The following is a 22,774-nucleotide window of genomic DNA, read 5'->3' as shown; positions in this document are numbered from 1 at the left end:
CAAAGATCTGTTTTACAGGCAGCTCTAGCACTGGGTCACAGACATAGGAATTGCTGGGAGAAGGCACTATCCACTCTATGTCCCGAGTTCTTAAAAACAAAAAAAGGTGAGGCTGGGCGCGGTGGCTCATGCCTGTAATCCTAGCACTTTGGGAGGCTGAGGCAGGCGGATCACAAGGTCAGGGGATTGAGACCATCTTGGCTAACACGGTGAAACCCTGTAGCTACTAAAAATACCAAAAAAAAAAAAAAAAAATTAGCCAGGCATGGTGGCGGGTGCCTGTAGTCCTAGCTACTTGTGAGGCTGAGGCAGGAGAATGGTGTGAACCCAGGAGGCAGAGCTTGCATGAGCCAAAATCGTGCCACTGCACACTCCAGCCTGGGCAACAGAGAGAGACTCCATCTCAAAAAAAAAATGGTGAGGGCCTGAGCAAGCTGCTCAGTACAGCCCCCAGGCCTAAAATTCCTGATCTCCCACTTAGATTGCAGAAGCCTCTACAACCCCATTCTCCAGTGAAGTGGCTTCATTATCAGTTCTCAAATTTGTTCTTCCCCCACCTGACCTGGCACTGGGAGTTACACAGTATTCATGGAAGCATATTCAATATTAGGACAGCTAACAACACTTCTGTAGCACCTTCTATGTGCCAGGCACTGCCGAGGCGAGCTCGGTCAGGGAGACCCTAACCCAGTGGTGCTAGAGGAATTAAAGACACACACAGAGAAATATAGAGGTGTGGAATAGGAAATCAGTGGTCTCACAGCCTTGAGAGCCGAGAGCCTCGAGATTTACCCACATATTTATTGAGGGCAAGTCAGTGATAAGCATTGTTTTTATAGATTATAGATTAACTAAAAGTATTCCTTATGGAAAACAAACGGATGGGCCAAAATAAAGGGATGGGCTCTGGCTAGTTATCTGCAGCAGGAGCATGTCCTTAAGGCACAGATCACTCATGCTATTGTTTGTAGTTTAAGAACCCCTTTAAGCAGTTTTCCACCCTGGGTGGGCCAAGTGTTCCTTGCCCTCATTCCGGTAAACCCACAACCTTCCAGCGTGGGTGTCATGGCCATCACGAACATGTTGCAGTGCTGCAGAGATTTTGTTTATGGCCAGTTTTGGGTCCAGTTTATGGCCAGATTTTGGGGGCCTATTCCCAACATGTCCCCCTTATTTGATTTGCAAAGTGATAAAAACAAAGGCAGCTTTGTCACGCTGAGCTACTTCTCGCAGGAGTTGCAGGAGTCAGGATCCGCATCTGCAGACTATACAAAGACAAATGACACAGATTAAAAGCACAATCATCATTGACATCACAGAGCTTCCAAGTGTTTTTATCCATTTTAATGGGTTACTAGCTGCTAATCTGTCTGCAGCTCCTGTCCGGTTCCTGGCATTAAGGTCAGGTGTGCCTGGGATGCCTTAAATGTTTGTTCTTTTAATAACAGTTTCCACAAATCCTTGTTTAGCTCCTACAACAGGCCACATCATTTGAGGTTGAGATGTCACTATACCGCCACGGTTCCAAATAATAGGAACTCTTGCCGTACTTCTTACCATTTCTACCATCTGACCACTTTGTTCAGACCAGCTGAACATAGTGTGACCATGGCATGCAGACTGAGAGGTGCAATTCAAGCTAAAGATCCCCTTAGAGGACCAATTAATAATGTCTCCATGGGAATCATAGAGCAGCACTTCTGCCTGTTCTGCAATGCAATCTTCCTAAACAAGTACGTTCATTTTTTCTAACTGAGGCAATCCTGTTTACAAATAGGTTTTTGAGGGCGGTATGCCTCAATTATAGGAGCAGATTTATTATGGTAAATACTGAGATCAGAAAGCATGTGTAACTGTGTCACAGAGTGATTACATCCAGACATTATTGCCAGACAAGATTGATAAATACGCCCAATAAGTATAATTGTTCTCTGTGTTAGCCCTTGGTGAAGAAATACACATGGCAATGGTGATCACCGCTATCATAGCTACCATGAAATTACTCATTGTGACTGGTTGTCCCACTTGGCTCAGGTTTTCTTCCGCCATCTGTGACTGCTTCTTGATCTGTCTCCAGGTGGGTGGCTGTGTTCAACGGGTGTTACTCGTGACAGTTGGGGTCCTCCTCTCTCAGCATCAGTCTCAACATGGCTGCAACCGGGGGGTCCTCGGGATCCTCCTGGAATCTCTTTCTCAGCATCTCGCTCATGATAAGCTTTCAGGTGTCTTGATAGTATCCAAATTGGCTGTTGATTTTGGCCTGGAAAAACACAAACATAACCTCTACCCTAAGTTTATTATTTTACCTATTTCCCAACTTTTTGTTATCAGATCTCTCCACCAAACCAGTTGTTCGGCTTCTGTCTTTGCAGTTGGTTTCTGTAGATGCTGTTCAGCTGCTGATACCATCTGGCCTTTGGGCAGGCTCAAAAAATTTAAAGTTAATAATGCTAAATTCAGTTGTATCTGCAGTGTTCCATATTCCCTGTTTTCCTCCCTCTGCTTTTGCAACTGCCATTTTAGGGAGAGATTCATTCTTTCCACTGTGGCTTGTCCTTGAGAATTATATGGGATACCAGTAATGTGTTTAATATTCCATACAGAGAAAAATGTAGCTAGAGATTGGCTAGTATAGCCTGGGACATTATCCGTTAACCACTTTAAAGGTATAGGTTCTGGAGGCTTAACAATGGCTGCCATCAAAAATGATATTCTAAACCTTGGTGGGAACTGCTGTCCTTTCGCTTGAAGTGGTTTTTTTAAACCTTGCAAATTTTTTCTAGTCCCGTACCAGGGACATACCCCATTTCATGCATCATATGTTGACTTTGAGGGCTATATAATTGTTCTGGAATTAGAAGTTGTGCTCCCCATTGTTGCAATAAATCTCTTCCCCATAAATTTATAGGTACAGAAGTTATAACTGGTTGAATAGTCCCAGGTTGTCCATTGGGCCCTTCACAGTGCAAAACATAACTACTTTGATATACTTCAGGGGCTTTACCAACTCCAACTATGTTAAATTGAGCAGGTTGAATTGGCCAAGTGGGTGGCCAGTGCTGCAGAGAAATGACTGAAATGTCCGCTCCTGTATCTACCAAACCTTTAAATTTCTTTCACTGAATAGTTATTTCACAGGTAGGATGTTGATCAGTAATTTGATTTACCCAATAAGCTGTTTTGCTTTGTTTTTTTGTGCTTCCAAATCCTCCTGTTGATTTAATTTCACTTTTCCCCCATTCCCGCATATGGCACAATCAGGAGCTGTGCTATATGCTCTCCTGGCTCTGCTTTCCAGGGAACAGAAGTAGATATAATAATTTGAATTTCCCCATTGTAATCTGAACCAATGACTCCTGTTTATATTTATACCCTTTTTAAACTTAAACTAGACTTTCCTAGAAGTAATCCTATTGTCCCCGCTGGCAAGGGTCCACAGACTCCTGCTGGGACCTTTTGTGGGGGTTCCCCAGGCAGAAGGCTCACAGCTTTTGTGCAGCATAAATCTACTGCAGCACTACCGGCTGGGGCAGGGGACAGACATTGTACAGGGGTGAGGGAATGGCCTGAGCCAGAAATGCCCCGGTTTGGAATGGCGCCCAGGATGGGCCCCTCATAGCGTTTCCCGAAATCGGGTTCCCATCTTTATCAAACTTAGAGTGACACTGTTTAGTCCAATGTTTTCCTTTTTTACATTTTGGACATATTTCAGGTTCAGCAGTTTTCTTTTTTCCCCTATCTGGTGGCCTGACTTGCTGATTTTTTTCTACATTCTTTTTTAGTATGACCATGCTTTCCACAGTTAAAACAAGCTCCAGGAAACGGAGTATTTCCTTTATCCACTCTTGGTCCTGCCATTGCCTGTGCCAACAAAGTAGCTTTATGCAGATTACCTCCGATACCATCACAGGTCTTGATATAATCAACTAAATGTGCTTTCCCTCTAATAGGTCGCAGAGCAGCCTGGCAATCAGGCTTAGCATTGTCAAAAGCTAATAACCGTAACACTATATCCTGAGCAGCCGAATCTGCAATCACCTGTTTAAGAGACTCCTGTAACCAAGCTATAAAATCCGTGTACAGTTCTTTTGGTCCCTGCTTTACAGCACTAAAGAAAGGGTATTGTTCTCCACCTGAAGTGATTTTTTCCCAAGCTCTAATGCACACTCCTCTAAGCTGTTCTATGGCATCATCCTGCATGATCACTTGTGCATCTAAACCAGCCCAGCCGCCGACCCCCAAAAGTTGGTCTGCAGTTATATTAATTTGAGGTTGGGCCTGGGTGTTGTGAGCAGCCTGAATGGAAGCTTCATCTGCCCACCAAGTTTTAAATTGTAAGAACTGAGCAGGAGTTAGACAAGCTCGAGTAAGAGCATCCCAGTCAGTAGGAATCATCTGACTGGAAACAGCAACATTCTTTAACAGTCCCATTACAAAAGGAGAACCTGGTCCATACTGATTAACAGCTTGGTTAAATTCTTTGAGTAATTTAAAAGGAAAAGAGTCAAATGTAGCTATAATATTTCTCTGTTGATCTAGGGGGTGTATTCTAACAGGCAACTGCCAAGCCTCCAAACCACCCTCTCATCTAACTTACTGAACTCCTGCCTGAATAGAACTGAGAGCAGTCGCTCAAGGCCCTGCTCGAACAGTCACTGAGGCAACTACTTTTCGCCCAGTGATCCTCTGGAAAAGAAAGATCTGGAGGGTCAGGCCACTCTTTTTCTTCAAAATAGTGATGATGGGTGCAGAAGGGTAGGGATGAACCTCTCCCTACTTTGCCACTTTAGCTTTAGCTGGCAAACAAACCTGCTCTGTTACTTCTTCTGTTACTTCATTATACTCTCATTCCTCCTCATCATCTGTGTGAAAAGGTTCCAAGGTGGAATGAACCAGAGCCCACACTTGTCCCACTGTTACCCTGCTGCTTCCGAGCTCCCCTTCTTACTCACCACGGGGATTGCTTTAAGAGTACTCAAGTGTCGGCCAGGCGCGGTGGCTCAAGCCTGTAATCCCAGCACTTTGGGAGGCCGAGACGGGCGGATCACGAGGTCAGGAGATCGAGACCATCCTGGCTAACACGGTGAAACCCCGTCTCTACTAAAAAAATACAAAAACTAGCTGGGCGAGGTGGCGGGCGCCTGTAGTCCCAGCTACTCAGGAGGCTGAGGCAGGAGAATGGCGTGAACCCGGGAGGCAGAGCTTGCAGTGAGCTGAGATCCGGCCACTGCACTCCAGACTGGGCGACAGAGCGAGACTCTGTCTCAAAAAAAAAAAAAAAAAAAAAAAAGAGTACTCAAGTGTCCTCCACCTTAGTTCCACATTCTCCAACTGTCGCTCTGGCGACCCTTTGACCTGAATTTGAGCCCCCACATACGGGCACCACTTGCCAAGACCAGCTCGGTCAGGAAGACCCTAACCCAGTGGCACCAGAGGAATTAAAGGCTTACACACAGAAATACAGAAGTGTGGAGTGGGAAATCAGGGGTCTCAAAGCCTTCAGAGCTGAGAGCCTCGAACAGAGATTTACCCACGTATTTATTGACAGCAAGTCAATGATAAGCATTGTTTTTATAGATTATAGATTAACTAAAAGTATTCTTTATGGGAAACAAAGGGATGGGCCAAAATAAAGGGATGGGCTCTGGCTAGTTATCTGCAGCAGGAGCATGTCCTTAAGGCACAGATCACTCATGCTATTGTTTATAGCTTAAGAACCCCTTTAAGTAGTTTTCCACCCTGGGTGGGTGAGGCTTCCTTGCCCTCATTCTGGTAAACCCACAACCTTCCAGTGTGGGCGACATGGTCATCACAAACATGTCACAGTGCTGCAGAGATTTTGCTTATGGCCAGTTTTGGGGCCAGTTTATGGCCAGATTTTGGAGGCCTATTTCCAACAAGGCACTGTTCTAAGCACATACATAACAACCCTTTGGGGGAATTACCATTTTACAGATGAAGTAACAAAGGCACAGAGAGGTCAAGTAATTTGTCCAAAGCTTCACCATTAGTAAATAGAGGTAAGGGTTAAAGTGATAAAACTGCACAGACTTTCTTTCATAGTAGTATAGACATCTAGAAATGTAAGGATCTTAGAAGTCACCTATTCCGCTGGGCACAGTGGCTCATGCCTGTAATCCCAGCACTTTGGGAGGCTGAGGAGGGAGGATCACCTGAGGTCAGGAGTTCAAGACCAGCCTGGCCAACACGGTGAAACCCCTTCTCTACAAAAATATAAAAATTAGCCGGGCATGATGGCAAGCGCCTGTAATCCCAGCTATTCAGGAGAATCACTTGAACTCAGGAGGCAGAGGTTGCAGCGAGCCGAGATCGTGCCATTGCACTCCAGCCTGGGGGACAGAGTGAGACTCTGTCTCAAAAAATAATAGTAAAATAAAAAATAAAAAGTCACCTATTCCGTGTTTCTCAAACTTAAAAGTGCCTTTGAATCACCTGGAGATCTTGTTAAAATGTAGATTGTCACTCAGCAAGTGTGTAGTAGCCTGAAGATTTTGTTTTCCTTACAAGCTCCTGAGTAATGCTGATGCTGCCAGTCTGGGGACTACAGTTTTCAGTATCAAGGTCTTAGCCTAAATTCATCTGAAATCAACTTTGGAGAGTAATCAGGAAAAGGGTACAATGATCTCACATGAGTCAGGGGCATCAGTTTAGGATAACTTTTGTGCAATATGGATCAGGCTGAGGGAATTATAAACTAAGGTGGGTAGTATGGGAGTCTTTACCCAGAAAAAGGAAACAAACTTCAACAAATAAAATGGAATTATTGGGAACTCCCTCAAAGGAAAAACCTAGAAGAGGAAACACCAAGTGTTCTCATCGGAAATGCCAGTAACCAGCCAGAATGTGTAAAAATCTAAAGGTCAGAGTGGAACAGAGGTTAGAACAAAGTTAACAATGGAGTATACTGTACTTTAAAACACAGCCGGCCAGGCACGGTGGTTCACACTTTGGGAGGCCAAGGTGGGCAGATCACCTAAGGTCAGGAGTTTGAGACCAGCCAGACCAACATGGTGAAACCCCATCTCTACTAAAAATACAAAAATTAGCCAGGCATGGTGGCACATACCTGTAATTCCAGCTACTCAGGAGGCTGAGGAGGGAGAATCACTTGAACCCAGGAGGCGGAGGTTGCAGTGAGCTGAGATCACACCACTGCACTCCAGCCTGGGCAACAGAGTGAGACTCTGTCTCAAAAAAAATAAAATAAAATAAATAAAATTAAAAAATAATAAAAGACAGCCAAATTCTTAGCTTCATAAATAGCATATAACTGAATATCATCAGAAGCAGCATAGCACAGGTATTAAACACATAGTAGACTCAAGCCAGAGGTGCCTCTCAGTTGCTTCATCTGTAAAATGGAAATGCCAACACCTTACAATCTTGTTGGGAAGATTAAAAGAGTCTGTGGAATAAAGCACTCAGAACTATTCCTGGCACTGAATAGCCATTTAATATATGTTAGCTATCATCACCTTTCCACTTTATAATGATTAGAGTAGGCCTGTAAGCGTATATTACATATTGCTGACTCTACAGTTTAAAAGGAACATGAGCAATGTAAATAAAATCTAGGAGAGAAAGAAAAAAGATTGAAAAATAAATCCCTTCAGCTAAGAGGCAGGGAACTGGAGTTCCAGGCACCTTTCTGGCATCTAAATGCACAGGGACAAGAAAGTGTTAGCCTTAAAAATGATTTTTATTAATTAGAATAAAATTGGGCTGCATGCCCTTCAGCTCCAGATAACTAATAAAATATAGTTAACACATTATAATCTTTTTATTTTAAAATAAAACACAGATAAAGAAAACCATCTAAAACAAAGGTATGGCTGAATAAACTATCATTAAGTGAACACCTTTGGAACATCACCCAGGGAAAGAAGCAGAACTTTGCCAGACACCAACCCTGCCCCGCCCCGACCCTGTTGCCCATCTCTATCATAGCCACCCCTTCCTGCCACAGGGGATACTATGGTGAGTAATAAATACGTCTTTGCATTTTTTATAGTTTGATCACCTAAATGTAGATCCTTAGACACTATAGTTTAGCTTTGCTCCCATTTAAAAAAAAAATTTCACATGTCTTTCAAGTCTCTATCAGTCTACGGATTCCAGATTCCCCCTCCATTCCTTTCTTTTCCTTCAATTAATCCATTAACGAATCCAGACCCAGATGTTCAGTGTCTAAATGCATTAACTCACTAGGGATTGCAAAACAGCCATATTTGAGTTGTCATAACAGTTGCAATAATTTTATAAAATAGACATTTATATTTCATCACCCTGTGGTATCATTTATACAGGAACAGCAAGATAACTGCTTAATTCTTTATCTTTATTTGCCATCTTCAAAATAATGATTTGATTTCCTATCATCCTTCGAAAAGGTAACCAGTTAGTTACACACAAACATTATGAACTCACGGATTTAAACATACTGTTTATTAAATTGACCTTATTAAATGTTCAAATTGTCCCACATTTGGCTATGGAAGCTAGGCCAAAAACAGCTGAGTCCTTTTGACATGATACACGCTCCTTGCTTCCCGGCTATATGGTGTAAGTTGCTCCATGCTCATCGTGTTCATTTCCTTCCCCAAACCTGGAATCAGCCATTTCTCTAAGAAGGTCTGGCTTCTTTCGGGGGAAATGGCATTTTAAGACCACAGTCTGGATGCTAGGAGTGTTCATTGATATTGGATTGGTCATTGTTTCTAGATCTTTTTGGTGGGTAGCAACAGAAGATAAAACCTCATGAATTCATACTGATATGTTCTATTCAAAATCAGGGCTAAAGGGGTTTCTGGTGTTTTCCTGAGACACGGTCTTGCTTTGTTGGCCAGGCTGTAATGCAGTAGTGTGGTCACAGCTCACTGCAGCTTTGAATTCCTGGGCTCAAATGATCCTCTTGCCTCAGCCTCCTGAGTATCTACAGCAGCAAGCCACCACACCTGGCTAATTTTTATTTTTATTTTTTTTTAGAGATGGGGGTCTCACTATATTGGCCAGGCTGGTCTTGAACCCCTGGTTTCAAGCAATCCACCTGCCTCAGCCTCCCAAAGTGCTGGGATTACAGGCGTGAGCCACTACCCCAGGCCACTAAAGGGTATTTACTTATATTACATCTGTAGCTCCTACCCTACACACAGAAAAGTCTGATTCTTACAGACACAAGACATGAGAGTATTAGAACATCCCATAATTACTTAGTGGCTTTCTAGTCATCACATTTTAAGTCCCTAGGTAAATTAGCACACTCTCCATTTCCATTGACACAGAGAATGCTACAAGGCAATGTTTAAACACCTGTATGAGCATCAGTCACTTCCAAAAATGGAACTGTCCCAGGAGCTCTGTGTGGTCACCAGGCTGGGGGCCGCAGTAGAGGAGAAGAGGACAGGATTAGCTAGAGAATGAAAAGGCTCCTTTCTTTCTCTCCTCACCAGCTCAGCCTGCCCTCTAGTGGAGATGCTAAAGAGCAGGAAACAGGCCAAAACAGGTCATGCAGGAAGTCAACTAGCTGACATTTACTTAGCAATTACCAGAAATTGTCCTAAAATGGGTGCCGAAGGTAGAAAAACCTCTCTGTGGCTTTAAGTGACTTTAAGTGCAACTGGAGAGAGTAGAGGTTACTCAAATGAAAAGTGCTTCACAAACTGTAACCAAGCAACGTACCAAATTTCAAAATCAAGAGAGGGCAGGCAAAGTTGAGTATATCAAAACAACTTCACCATAATTATTTTTAAAGATATGCCATTTTATTTATTTCAATAGACACATTGTATACCCTAAGATATAAACGCTCTTACACATTTTGAAAAACATTACAGGTCATAGTGAAATAATCAAGTTGCATAGGCTTAAAAATCTTTTGCACGTGGCCGGGCGTGGTGGCTCACGCCTATAATCCCAGCACTGTGGGAGGCCAAGGCGGGCAGATCACAAGGTCAGGAGATCGTGACCATCCTGGCTACAAGGTGAAACCCCATCTCTACTAAAAATACAAAAATTAGCCAGGTGTGGTGGCAGATGCCTGTAGTCCCAGCTACTCGGGAGGCTGAGACGGGAGAATGGCGTGAACCCAGGAGGCAGAGCTTGCAGTGAGCCAAGGACGAGCCACTGCACTCCAGCCTGGGCGACAGAGCAAGACTCCATCTCAAAAAAAAAAAAAATCTTTTATACACAAAAAAATTAATCAATGAATCCAGTGATGAATCTTATATTCTTTCCCATTTGATGTGAAAGAGGATTCATTTTGGTCATAAAACCTCAGCTATTTTAACATTTACCATGACTTTTAAATGTTTTATTCAGTAATGTACAAATTCCATACTACAAAAGCTTGAATTAAAAGATTTTATTCAGGTTTGAACTAATTTGTAAGAAGAAGAGAAAAGAGAATCAAAAAATGAATTGTTAAGGGGATAAATTTAACAGAAGTTTTTTGTTTTTCTGGACCTCAGGTGCTATAGCTGTATTAATCATAACCCTTTGTAGAAGCTACACCTTTGTCACCGGTTCATGCAAGCCTTCTCCACTTTGTTTAATGATGTAATGAGCTAGGTATTATTATCCTTTTTTTTTTTTTCTTTGAGACAGGGTCTCATTCTCGCCCAGGCTGGATGAAGTGCAGTGGCACCATCATGGCTCACTGCAGCCTTGACCAGACTCAGTTGATCCTTCCACCTCAGCATCCTGGGTAACCAAGACTACAGGCCCAGCTCTTTTTTTTTTTTTTTTGTATTTTTTGTAGAGACAGGGTTTCATCATGTTGCCCAGGCTGGTCTCAAACTCCTGGGGTCAAGTGATCTGCCTGCCTCAGCCTCCCAAAGTACTGGGATTACAGGCATGAGCTACCACGTCTATTATACTTTTTAATGAAAAACTGAAACCACATTGTTTTTGCATCTATTACATGTCACCAGAAGAAATGATTATCTTTTTTTTTTTAACTTGACAATGTAGTTTGCACAATTTCCCATGGTATAAAAATGGAAGGCTACAACAAACCTGTACCAGGAATAAGTACCTTAAAAAAAAAAAAAAAAACGAAGACTACAACACCATTTTAATAGCTACCTGGTATTTCTGTGTCTATACCACATGGACTATAATTCATTTAACCAATTCTATATTGCAAGATATTTAGATCTTTGTTTCCAGTGTTCTACTTTTACCAATAATTGCTATGTAGAACATAAATTTGTATGCAGGTCGGGGCTAGATTTCTGGAAGCAGTATTACTGAGTCAAAGTGCAAGACTGAGGAAGGGAGTTGGGTAGACACAGCTTCCCTCTGATAGAAATTTTCCTGGGAAGGTACAGAGGTAAAAATAAGGTATTTATTGGCATATTTGCTTGGCAGAATTATCAAAAAATGAGGTTACTAAATATAGACAACCAGGTTTGGAAGTTTGTATTTGAAACAATGAACAATAGTGAGCCATTTGTTGGTTTTCTTTTTTTAGAGACAGGCTTTAGCTCTGTGCCCAGGCTGCAGTACAGTGGAGCAATCATGGCTCACTGCAGCCTCCACATCATGGGCTCAAGATTCCCTCCTTCAGCCTTCCCAAGTAAGTTGGGACCACCGGCACGGGCCACGATGGCCGGTTATTTTTTTTCCTTTCGTAGACTGGGTCTCACTATGTTGCCCAGGCTGGCCTTGAACTCCCGGCCACAAATGATCCTCCCCCTCGGCCTCCCATGGTGCTGGAATTATAGTCGTGAGCCACCGCACCCAGCTCACTTGTGGGTTCTTAAGCACGAAACGCTGTTAGAGGATTCTTCAACAGATCAACTGGCGGAAGAGGCATAAGTGTTTTTTTGTTTGTTTAGTTGGTTTTTTCTTGTTGCTGTTGTTGTTTGTTGTTTGAGTTTCGCTTTTGTAGCCCAGGCTGGAGTGCAGTGGTGTGATCTCGGCTCTAAATAAATAAATAAATAAATATCCCGATTTTCCAGGCTGGATAACCCAGAAACCACGGAATCTTAAAGTCTCAATAAACGTCAAAGCACAGATAGTAAGTAATCTGGCAATAGAGGATGGGCGCCCAGCATACCGCCTACAGACCGCCTACATAATCAGTGGAGTCCATTGTAAGTTGAAAATGCCAGGCACTTGCTTTGAAATTATTGATAATTTCAAGACCGTTAACAGTAGAACATTAAACCAAGCATTCAGGACCCTTCTAAGCGCAGAGCCCATCAAAGCTAGCCCTGGTGACAAGCTCAGGCCTCCGGGTCTGGAGACTAGGAGACGTCGCCCGAAAGCTGGCCAAACCCTCGCCCTCACTGGGAGAGGCCCCAGGAGGGCCCAAGAGGGCCCAAGAGGGCCACGAGCCCTCGCTCCCATCGCTGCCCTCAGGAGCGGGCGGAGGGAAGCTCGCAGCTTTCCCAAGGGAGTGCAGGCTGCGGGGACTGAAGTTCAGCTCGGACCCTGGACCTCTAAGCCGGAGACAGCAAGGTCATTGAACCCCACACACTTCCCCACCCAGCCAGGCCGAGGTTCAGAGATATGGCAAGTCCCGGCCTTGGACTCATGCTTGTTACTCATAAACCCGCAAGAGAGGGCAGGAGGGGGCAGGAGGGGGCAAGAGGCGGCGCGCACGCACCCTGGACCCGCGGCCGGGGAGGGAAAGGCACTGTGAGGACAGAGGGTCTAGGGAAGGTCTGCAAATCCCGGAGGGCCAAGGGAGCGTCTAAATGGACAGCGGAACCGGAAAAGCTTTGAGAGAAAGATGCGTGTATTAGGGAACGTCTGCAAAGACCGCGGCAGAAGGCCAGGGATTGTCTTAAAAAATTGCCGAGCGGATAAAGGGAGGTCTAAAAGGGGGCCGTCTCAAGAGCAAGGCTTCGAAAAGCTAAGCCCGGAAGGACGGTGTGGAGGCCTACTGGGACGCCGGGCACTCCTTAGGGCAGGACCTACTGGACCTGCAGCCAGCGACAGGAGAACGGCTCCAGCTCGACGGGGGAAGCAGTGGGCTTAAAGACGAGGCCCCTGGGCACTGTCTGAAAAGTGCGATGCCAAATGATCTTTAGGGACCGACGGTAAATTGTATCCCTTGCTAAAATACCTCTCGGTAGCGAACCACCAATCGTTTCTTTTTTAAGCCCCGCCTCTCAGCCATTACGTCTAGTTCGGCTGTCTCTGATCCAGGAAGTTGTCAGTTCTCACTTACTCCTCCCCAACAAGAGCTAACAGCCCTCTTCGGGTGAGCACTTTCTCCTCCCCTCAGGCCCCTCACGCATTCTCCCGCCTACCTATTAATCATCGCGCTCCGCTGTCCAGTTGGCTGGCCAAGGGGGCGGGGCCGTCGTGTGACGTTTGCAGCCCGCCGGCCGGGAAGCCGCGAGATGCGTGACGAGCCAGGCGCGTGACGGAGCAGCGGTTGGCCAACGCAGTGGCTGCAGTCGGTGTAACAAGGCCTCGCGCCGCTGCGGGTCCTGAGACCGCTCCTGGCTGGTGGGTGGTCTCTCGTGGGGCGGTAACCGCCGGCTTCAGTGGGAGGTGCTTCTCGGCTTCCTCCCCCTCTTGGCGTACACACCCCCGGCGCACCACGTGGGCGTGAGGCAAGGAAGGAGGGGTGTTAGGCCAAATTCTATTTTCATTGGCTGTTATTGCTGCCGGCTTTCGTAAGGAGGCGCTCTGATTGGTCGGTAAGGGGGGTGCCGAGGGTCTTTGAGTCGTAAGGTTTCTAATTGGTTAGATGAGATAAGCTACTGAAGTGCTTTCTTCCGCGAGGGATTTCGATTGGTCTGTCAGAGAGGTTACCTGGGAATCCTACACCACCCAACACCCCTCCCGCTCCCTTGTCCAGGGACTGCGATAGGTGAGTTTGGTGTAGAAAACAAATCTTTCTTCAGTTGGTGAGCTAGGGTAGCGCACTACGGTTCACTCTTGCTTTCTTTGCTTCACAGGATTGGGGAACGTTTGTGTTCCCGACGCCTTGGTAGTTGGCATAGGCTAAAGAAAAGGGATCTCAGCCCCGAGGAAGGGTCACCCTCCTAGAGATAGCTACTACCCCGTCTCAGGAGACCCTGGTATTTCTAGAGCACGCTTTGCTTTCACCAAACCCAAGGAGGTGACAGGCGGAGCCCTCGCACAGTACCTAAGGATGCTGTGACCAGAAGATGGGATCACGGAACAGCAGCAGTGCAGGATCCGGGTCCGGAGACCCCTCCGAGGGCTTGTCCCGAAGAGGGGCTGGCCTGCGTCGGAGTGAGGAAGAGGAAGAAGAGGATGAAGATGTGGATCTGGCCCAGGTACTGGCCTATCTCCTCCGCAGGTAACTTACCCTCTGGTGTGACCCTACCAGGTGCTACCACAATGCCTTGATCCCATCTCCAGGCAGGAAAATTACAGAGGTTAGGAAATAGGATTCGCTCAGGACAGCTGTTCTGTTTGAGCGGAACAGCCTTTCCCTGCTGGGCACCCATGGCACTCAGCTTCCTACCCAGTAAGAGTGGTTCTTACCTAGGGAGGGTCACCAAGAGGACCTGCTCATGTGTTTGAGAGGCTATTCAGGGAGCCTCTCTCTGTGACTACACGAATATAATCTATTTTCCAAGTAAGTTTGAAAAAAAAAAGGATGGGGGGAGGTTCCTGGTGGGAAAGAAGTGATGTAAGGGGTGAAGAGATGGAAACCGAGTGTTGAACTTTTTGGTAAGTCAGTTGACACGTGATATGAGGCCACTTTGATGAGGTCACTTCGATTTACTTGAAAAACAAGTTTAATTTGCCCTGACTCTAACTTGTTCTTGAGGAAAGAATGCCTTGAAGGGAGAGACCACCTGGAATTGACTGGAAAAGAGTGCAGCTGGCTTGCTTTCTTTGCTTATGGCTCTTTGAGGAGAAGATGAGCTTGGGGGTCCCATCAGAATATTGTATTCTTTTTTGTTTGTGTTTTGTGTTGTTTTCAGTAGACATAGACAGGGCTCACTGTGTTCCCCAGTCTGGAGAACAGTCTATTCACAGGTGTGATCACAGTGCACACCACAGCCTGCAACTCCTGGGCTCAAGCAATCCTTGCCTCCCAGGTAGCTAAGACTACAGTTACACACACCACCACACCCAGCTTAGAATATTGTCTTCTGTGGTGGACTTCTCAGGCAGAGGCTCAGAAGGAAATGCTGTGAGAATGTTTAGCTCGTTGAGAGGTCAACTTAGTAGGTCATGTCCACAGCGTATTAGTCTTGCTCTTGCTCTAAGGAAATGCAGTTAGAATGTTTAGCTCTCTGGGAGGTCAACTTAGTAGGTCACGTCCACAGCATGTTGGTCTTACTCTTGCTGTAAGAGTAAGACTCACTTTCCTACTGTGTTTTATAGACCAAAAAATAACAGCCAAGGTCTAATCAACCTCCAACCTCAAAATGAGTATCAAGTGGTCTAAGAGCTAGATAGCCATTTACTCTGAATTTGGTTGGTTTGGGGGAAGAAGTCCCCTCCTTTATAATGGGGGTCTCTCCACAGAGGCCAAGTGAGGTTGGTGCAGGGAGGAGGTGCAGCAAATTTACAATTCATTCAGGCCCTCTTGGACTCAGAGGAAGAGAATGACAGAGCTTGGGATGGTCGTCTTGGGGATCGATACAACCCACCTGGTAAGAGGAAAAGTCCCTAATGTTGGAAGACATTTACTGGAAAACCTTTTCGTGATATTTTGAATGATAGGTTACATTGAAAGAAGGTACGATAATTTAAGGAATAAGGAGTCCTTACAGCCCCAGTATATTCAGCCACAGGGGTGGGCTTGGGTACAGTTCTGCTAACTGTCCTCTGAGGCTGGAAGATCTAGGATGAAACTTCTACTTGGTACTCACAGTGGATGCTACCCCTGACACCCGGGAGCTGGAATGCAATGAGATCAAGACACAAGTGGAACTGGCCACAGGGCAGCTGGGGCTTAGGCGGGCCGCCCAGGAGCACAGCTTTCCTCGAATGTTGCACCAGGTAGGCCTCTCCACCTCCCAGCCTGGCAGCAGGCCTGCCAAAGCAGCCAGAATCTCTGCCAGCCCCAGAGAAAAAGGAAGTCAACTTTCTAAGGAAGAAGCCTCAAGGGCTGGGGCTGGAGAGTTAACCACCCTCCATTGGAGTTCTGTGGGACAGACTATGATGTGTTGTGTCCATTTCTATAAGAAGAGCAATGTCGTTGGAGGAGGGGGTTTGATATGGCTGAAGTGGCCCTCTATTTCTGCTAGCAATATTCCCCAATCTCTTCCATTTAGAGAGAACGGGGCCTCTGCCACCGGGGAAGCTTCTCCCTTGGAGAACAGTCTCGAGTGATATCTCAGTGAGTATGGGGCTCGGTGAAGAGACTCTAAGGGCCAGATAGGTCTTATCTCCTAAACTTTGAAGGGGTAGGTGTTAAAGGAGCCTCAGAGATATTAAAGGTTAGGTTAAATGGGGTTGAAACTTTGAGAGTAAGCAAAGTGGAAAAGTGCAGAAAATTGTAGAAATTTAGAGGATGGTGGAATGATTGAAAGACGGGGGGATTGCACTCACAGCCGAAAGGGAAGAATGACTGTTCTGATATTCCAGCTTTGTTAGGATTCTGGTAATTGGGACACTCCTTATCCTGAGCACCCCTTACCCTCACTTTCTCTCTCCTTCCCTAGCTTCTTGCCCAATGATCTGGGCTTCACTGATAGCTACTCTCAGAAGGCTTTCTGTGGCATCTACAGCAAAGATGGTCAAATATTCATGTCTGCTTGCCAAGGTACCAGACCCTGAAAAACTGTCTTTTCCTGGAACATGGAACATTCCCCCTGACTGAGGCTAGAAAGCCACAGACGGGGAGCTCAGACCTGGCTTAAGGATGCTTAGCCAGAGCGTGTTTCCCATGATAAAGGGAAGACTCCACAGGTACACTGAGTGGAAGACATCTAATCTAGGAAAGTTACAAGGAAAGTGTTCCATAATTCTGCCTGATCTCTACTTATACAGACCAGACAATCCGACTGTATGACTGCCGGTATGGCCGTTTCCATAAATTCAAGAGCATCAAGGCCCGTGATGTAGGCTGGAGCGTCTTGGATGTGGCCTTCACCCCTGATGGGAACCACTTCCTCTACTCCAGCTGGTCCGATTACAGTGAGTATGCACCAGGCTTCCACTGACTCTTCAGCCTGGGACCTGAGGTTTCCATGCACCTGTCCCCTCTGAGCCGGGATCCCTCACTTTATCCTGGGAAAATCACTCCCAAAGTGCTCCAGTACCCTTGTCCTCTGTTTGATCTCTTCCCTAGTTTCACTTCCACTCTCCTTCCCCATCCCTGAAAGATTCTTGTTTTTTTTTTTTTTTTGCTTCTCTTAGTTCATATCTGCAGTATCTATGGTGAGGGAGATACACACACTGCCCTGGATCTCAGGTACTGGCTTCCCTTTCTGGTCAGACTCATCAGAAACTTCTCAAGGGAAGCTCTTCAGGAGCAAACCTCTTGAGTTGGAAGTTCTGCTTAGGGGAAAAAGTATACTGATGGGTCTGTGCATTCCTGGGAGGGAAGCACCATCTTGTCAGCCAGAGGACTGGGTAAAATAGATGCTTGCGGGATGATTTCTGGGTTCTCACTGAGAATCTGCATTGTAGTACATGTTAGCCCGACTTCTTTTTTCCCCTGGGGATGTGCCTTACAACTGTTGTCAGATTCTATGTAAATTAACAAAAGCTGAAGGGAAGTCCACTTAACCCAGCTGCTTCTTTGCTTTCAGGCCAGATGAGCGTCGCTTTGCTGTCTTCTCCATTGCCGTCTCCTCAGATGGACGAGAAGTACTAGGAGGGTGAGTGCTTTTGGGCTATGTTTCCCTCAATAACAAGATGGGGTTTCTGCCAGAGATGAGTTCTGCTGTTACACAGATGGCACTGGCAGCTGCAGAGAACAACCAGACCTTCTTCAAGGTCAGGATTTACAAGTTGCTTTACCCCTTGCTCTCCATTTTCCCAGCACAAGATGGGAGGTGTCAAGCCTCCTTGAAACACGGCTAACTTTTCCCCTACTTCCTGTATAAAAAGAGCAAAGGACTTGACCCAGAGCAGGATTTCTCAGTGGAACTCTCTAGAGCATATACCATATTGGTCCTCTCCATCATGGCTCCAGGACCCTCCTTTATCCCTTCCCTTTCAGGGCCAATGATGGCTGCCTGTATGTCTTTGACCGAGAACAGAACCGGCGCACCCTTCAGGTATGGCTCCTGAGAGACAGCCTCTGCTTCCTGGTCTTCGACTTATTATAAGACGTAGAAAGAGGTCTTATATACTGGCCTCCTTTTTGCCTAGATTGAGTCCCATGAGGATGATGTGAATGCAGTGGCCTTTGCTGATATAAGCTCCCAAATCCTGTTCTCTGGGGGAGACGATGCCATCTGCAAAGTGTGGGATCGACGCACCATGCGGGAGGATGACCCCAAGCCTGTGGGTGCACTGGCTGGACACCAGGATGGCATCACCTTCATTGACAGCAAGGTGGGCCAGAAGGCAGGACTGCACAGCCAGGCTACTATGGTTCTGGTTGCCCAGGAGGGCATGAAAGTGGACTGGTGTGGGAATTTAACAAGCTCCTTATTGACCAAGGTTTGTAAGAGTTGGAGTTTAGGGAAGGGGCTCAAGCCAGGGAACATGAATTCCATCTGTACTCACCAGTCCTCAAAGAGCAAGACAGGGCTTTCCATACAAGAAAAATTGAAGACTGGCCAGGTGTGGTGGCTCACACCTGTAATCCTAGCACTTTGGGAGACCAAGGTGGAAGGATCACTTGAGCTCAGGAGTTCCGGACCAGCCTGTGAAACCTAGTGAGACCTCGTCTCTATTTATTTAAAAAAAAAAAAAAAAAAGTTAAGGCTGAGCGCTGTGGCTCTCGCCTGTAATCCCAGCACTTTGGGAGGCTGAGGCGGGCGGATCACGAGGTCAGGAGATCGAGACCATCCTGGCTAACACGATGAAACCCCATTTCTACTGAAAATACAAAAACATTAGCTGGGCATGGTGGCGGGCGCCTATAGTCCCATCTACCTGAGAGACTGAGGCAGGAGAATGGCATGAACCCGGGAGGCGGAGCTTGCAGTGAGCCGAGATCGCGCCACTGCACTCCAGCCTAGGTGACGCTAGAGCAAGACTCTGTCTCTAAAAAAAAATTAAAAAAGGAAAAATGAAAGACAGTCTGATTCAGGCTAGAATAGAAAAGCCAGCCAGTACCCTGGGCAAGGAAAGAAAAACCTAGCTAGGTGGTAGGATCTGAGGCAGAATACTGAAAATGAGTTCACCGGGATGAAGAGAGGCAAGCAAAACCAGAGGCCAGAGTTCTTCTGCTCAACTAGAGAACAGGAACTAGACTGACAGGTGCCGACATTTGCAAGCTCTGATGCTTCACTATCCACCTTTGAATTCATAGGGTGATGCTCGATATCTCATCTCCAACTCTAAAGACCAGACCATCAAACTCTGGGATATCCGACGCTTTTCCAGCCGGGAAGGCATGGAAGCCTCACGCCAGGCTGCCACACAGCAAAACTGGGACTATCGCTGGCAGCAGGTGCCCAAAAAAGGTGAGAATGGAGGTACATGCACAGTGGATTTGTCTGTAGCCTTGGCGCCCTGAAGGATCTCCCCCTCAGCCCTCTTTACCAGGCATTAACTCTTTATTTGCTAAATCACAGATGGAATGGCCAGAGGTTCCTAGGATTGGGGCCTGGGTGGGGGTCACTCAGAATCCACCAATACCGAAGTATTTAAGTATAATGATTAACCAGCAGGGCCATATTGGAGACTGTCCACTATTAGGTGGAGAAAGAGCCACCACTTGAAAGTTGGAAAGGCATTTGTCTCTGGGCATCGATCCTTGCTCAGGACTGCTGGTACGAAACAATCCCAGAGCAGATTCCCTAACCTAGGGCTTACTCTGCATCCCTACCCAGCCTGGCGGAAGCTGAAGCTCCCAGGGGACAGCTCCTTGATGACCTACCGGGGCCACGGAGTGCTGCACACCCTCATCCGCTGCCGGTTCTCCCCCATTCACAGCACCGGCCAGCAGTTCATCTACAGTGGCTGCTCCACTGGCAAAGTGGTTGGTAAGGACTGTGTCAGAACAGGGGGCCTCAGGAAGGGCAGGAATGACTCCTTGCCGTTCCACCTATAACAACCTGTGACCACCTTAAAAAAGCCCAGTGACAGCTACAGGTAAAATCTAACTTAGCTTGGAGGCTTAAACAAAGAAATAGAAACCATTCTATTTTTCAGTGTTTTAAATTAAGAAAAGGAACATAGAATTCTAGACAGTAAATATAATAGATTGCCAAAAATATAGTTGGTTCTGTTTTTCAGCCAGACAAGGAAAGAGGTTGCAGATGAAAGGTAGGAGGGAACAGAGACAAAATGACACAGGAAGATGGCAGCAAGTAGTAAAGGGACATGCAGTCGCTGAAGCAGAAAAGCACAGGAAGAAATAAGCTGGGCACAGTGGCTCATGCCTATAATCCCAGTGCTTTGGGAAGCCAATGAGGGCAGATCGCTTGAGCCCAGGAGTTTGAGACCAGCCAGGGAAACATGGAGAAACCTCTTCTCTACAAAAAATGGCTGGACGTAGTGGCACAGGCATGTAGTCCCAGCTACTTGGGAAGCAAGGGTGGGAGAATCACCTGAGCCCAGGAGGTCGAGCCTGCAGTGAGCCATGATTGTGCCACCGCACTTCAGCCTGGGTGACAGAGTGAGAAACTGTCTCAAAAAAAAGGTCGGGCACAGTGACTCACACCTGTAATCCCAGCACTTTGGGAGGCCGAGGCAGGCGGATCACCTGACCTTAGGGGTTTGAGACCAGCCTGGCCAACATGGTGAAGCCCTGTCTCTATTAAAAATACAAAAATTAGCCAGGGGTGATGGCAGGCGCCGGTAATCACAAGCTACTTGGGAGGCTGAGGCAGGAGAATCACTTGAACCTGGGAGGCAGAGGTTGCAGTGAGCCGAGATAGTGCCACTGCACTCCAGCCTGGGCAATAAGAGCGAGACTCCGTCTCAAAAAAAAAAAGAAAGAAAGAAAAAAACCACAAGCACAGCTGCAGATATAAGGAGTCTAAGGCAGTGCTGTCCCCAAAGAGACACTCACAGAGCCATAACAAAAGAAAGATGCACCCTGTCCAGACAAGGTGCAGCAGGTGCACACTCCCCCAGACAGCTCGGTGTTCACTTTTGTGGTGCCTTCCATATCTTACTAAAATCTTTAAAGCCACTGCATTTTCTTAACTGTAGCCCCTATGAAATTTAGCTAAGGACCAGAAATACCCACACCCACACAAACCATACCCTCAACCCAAATTAGGGAAAGGAACAGGGATAGAAGCAGAAATAACACAGTCTGCTCGTGTGGGCTTTGCTCCCATGGGAACATGGGAAGTTGCCTGAAAGGTCAGTGATGCTACTCACAGGGAGGTGAGGGATAGTTTAGAGGTCTTGTGGTGGTCCCTCTCCACTCTTGCCTGTCCTGGACAGTGTACGACCTTCTCAGTGGCCACATTGTGAAGAAGCTGACGAACCACAAGGCCTGTGTGCGTGATGTCAGTTGGCACCCCTTTGAAGAGAAGATTGTCAGCAGTTCGGTGAGGTTGCAAGGGTTGGGGGCGCTGGCACATGTCTGGGGCTTGGACTTGGGGTGGGGGCAGCACCTCCTGACTATTTGCCACCCTCTGCCCTGCAGTGGGACGGGAACCTGCGTCTGTGGCAGTACCGCCAGGCTGAGTACTTCCAGGATGACATGCCAGAATCCGACGAATGTGCCAGCGCCCCTGCCCCAGTGCCCCACTCCTCTACAGCCTTTTCCTCACCCCAGTAGATCCGACCTCCAGCCCCATACAGGGTGAACCTCTTGATAAGCTCTCTGCCTCCTCCTCCTTTTCTCCCTTGTGGGGAATGTTTGGAGGAATCACTGGCATTGGATGGGGAGAAACAGAAGCCCGGGCTCTGAGCCTCAGCTGAGCCCTGGAAGATCCTCCCCATGGGGCAGAGTGGTCTCCTTACATGCTCACACCCAGTCAGCCTGGGTCCCTATCTCTGGCCAGAGTTTGGCAGGACTGCCATTATCTGGGTTGTGGCCTCTGCCAGCAAGAGAAGTGTCCTGGGTGTTTTTAATCATGTTTGAATGTTAGGGGTTGGATTCTAGAGTAGATGCCTGAGGCCACATCTGAACAGACCTGTCAGCCAGGCCTGTTGCCCAGGTCTTCACGTTGAGGATTCGACTGGCCGAACACAGGACAGGTGTCCTGGCCTTTCTTCCTGAGGTCTCTAGGGGAGGGGCATGCGTAAGGGTGTTTCCTCAGCACCCTCCTGGGGTGGGGATTATGTCTGCTCTCATGTCTGGGTCTTTGGGGTAGGACAGGCTGTGGTATGAGAGGTAGGAGTCTCCACAGGGCTCCATGTGGCCCCTCATAGGGCAGGCCCTGCCCTCTGAGAAGGTCCCTTCATGCTGGAGGCACATAGCTTTAAGGAAGTAGGATGAAGTAGGACTCCTTTGTCCTCTCACTGGCTTTGGCTCCCTCAATAAACTGCGTGGGAACCTGGCTCAGTGTCTGTCTCTCTCTCTCACTGTCTCTTTCCTATCTGAGATCTTTCATCTCACTTCGGGAAAACACAGTTTCAACAGAGTCTTCAGATGCAATCCTGTGTGGGAGAAAATACCCTTCTGATGCCCCATGAAAAAGGGAAATACCAAAACCATTTGTTCACTGAGCCTTGCAACAGGTGCTCCCTCACCAATTTCAGAAGCTTCCCTGCAAGTAGA

At 46.8% G+C, this 22,774-nt stretch overlaps 2 protein-coding genes across 18 annotated transcripts in view; one reads left to right on the top strand and one right to left on the bottom strand.

Moving 5' to 3' along the window:
- Nucleotides 1-13,579, bottom strand: part of NRL (neural retina leucine zipper) — a 37,459-nt gene extending 23,880 nt beyond the window's left edge. For 2 of the 6 annotated variants that reach the window (XM_023227416.2, XM_023227420.2), the window contains exon 1: nucleotides 13,281-13,579. The gene's annotated coding sequence lies outside the window, so the exon portion shown is untranslated. Of the gene's footprint in view, nucleotides 1-1,026; nucleotides 2,261-13,280 lie in introns of those variants that run through there. The other 4 variants (XR_002734769.2, XR_002734770.2, XR_002734768.2 and 1 more) reach the window with 4 other exon arrangements.
- DCAF11 (DDB1 and CUL4 associated factor 11) lies at nucleotides 13,191-22,553 on the top strand. Of its 12 annotated transcripts, none has more exons than XM_023227402.2 (15): nucleotides 13,191-13,482; nucleotides 14,099-14,282; nucleotides 15,490-15,617; nucleotides 15,839-15,966; nucleotides 16,242-16,306; nucleotides 16,632-16,732; nucleotides 16,960-17,106; nucleotides 17,329-17,383; nucleotides 17,724-17,792; nucleotides 18,137-18,194; nucleotides 18,289-18,474; nucleotides 19,400-19,553; nucleotides 19,923-20,075; nucleotides 21,490-21,596; nucleotides 21,695-22,553. In XM_023227402.2, the coding sequence occupies exons 2-15, from the start codon at nucleotides 14,260-14,262 to the stop codon at nucleotides 21,827-21,829; spliced, it is 1,509 nt and encodes a 502-aa protein (XP_023083170.1). In that variant the 5' UTR covers nucleotides 13,191-13,482; nucleotides 14,099-14,259; the 3' UTR covers nucleotides 21,830-22,553. The 12 variants fall into 12 exon arrangements, with proteins under 12 accessions (XP_023083170.1, XP_023083164.1, XP_023083166.1 ...); XM_023227396.1 differs by having other exon boundaries at nucleotides 14,099-14,305; XM_023227398.2 differs by having other exon boundaries at nucleotides 13,268-13,482; nucleotides 15,545-15,617.
- Nucleotides 22,554-22,774: the final 221 nt, after the last annotated feature.

The sequence above is a fragment of the Piliocolobus tephrosceles genome, chromosome 6 (genome assembly GCF_002776525.5).
Source record: "Piliocolobus tephrosceles isolate RC106 chromosome 6, ASM277652v3, whole genome shotgun sequence".
In the NCBI taxonomy this organism is placed as follows: Eukaryota; Metazoa; Chordata; class Mammalia; order Primates; family Cercopithecidae; genus Piliocolobus; species Piliocolobus tephrosceles.
This window is presented reverse-complemented; position numbering and strand designations above follow the sequence as displayed.

Bases quoted from the DNA above. Each gene is read 5' to 3' on its own strand.
- DCAF11 (XM_023227396.1), top strand. From the start codon at position 14,151: ATGGGATCACGGAACAGCAGCAGTGCAGGATCCGGGTCCGGAGACCCC. The intron at 14,306-15,489 runs GTAACTTACCCT...GTCTCTCCACAG, and splicing joins CTGGCCTATCTCCTCCGCAG to AGGCCAAGTGAGGTTGGTGC. The intron at 17,793-18,136 runs GTGAGTGCTTTT...CTTCCCTTTCAG, and splicing joins GGACGAGAAGTACTAGGAGG to GGCCAATGATGGCTGCCTGT.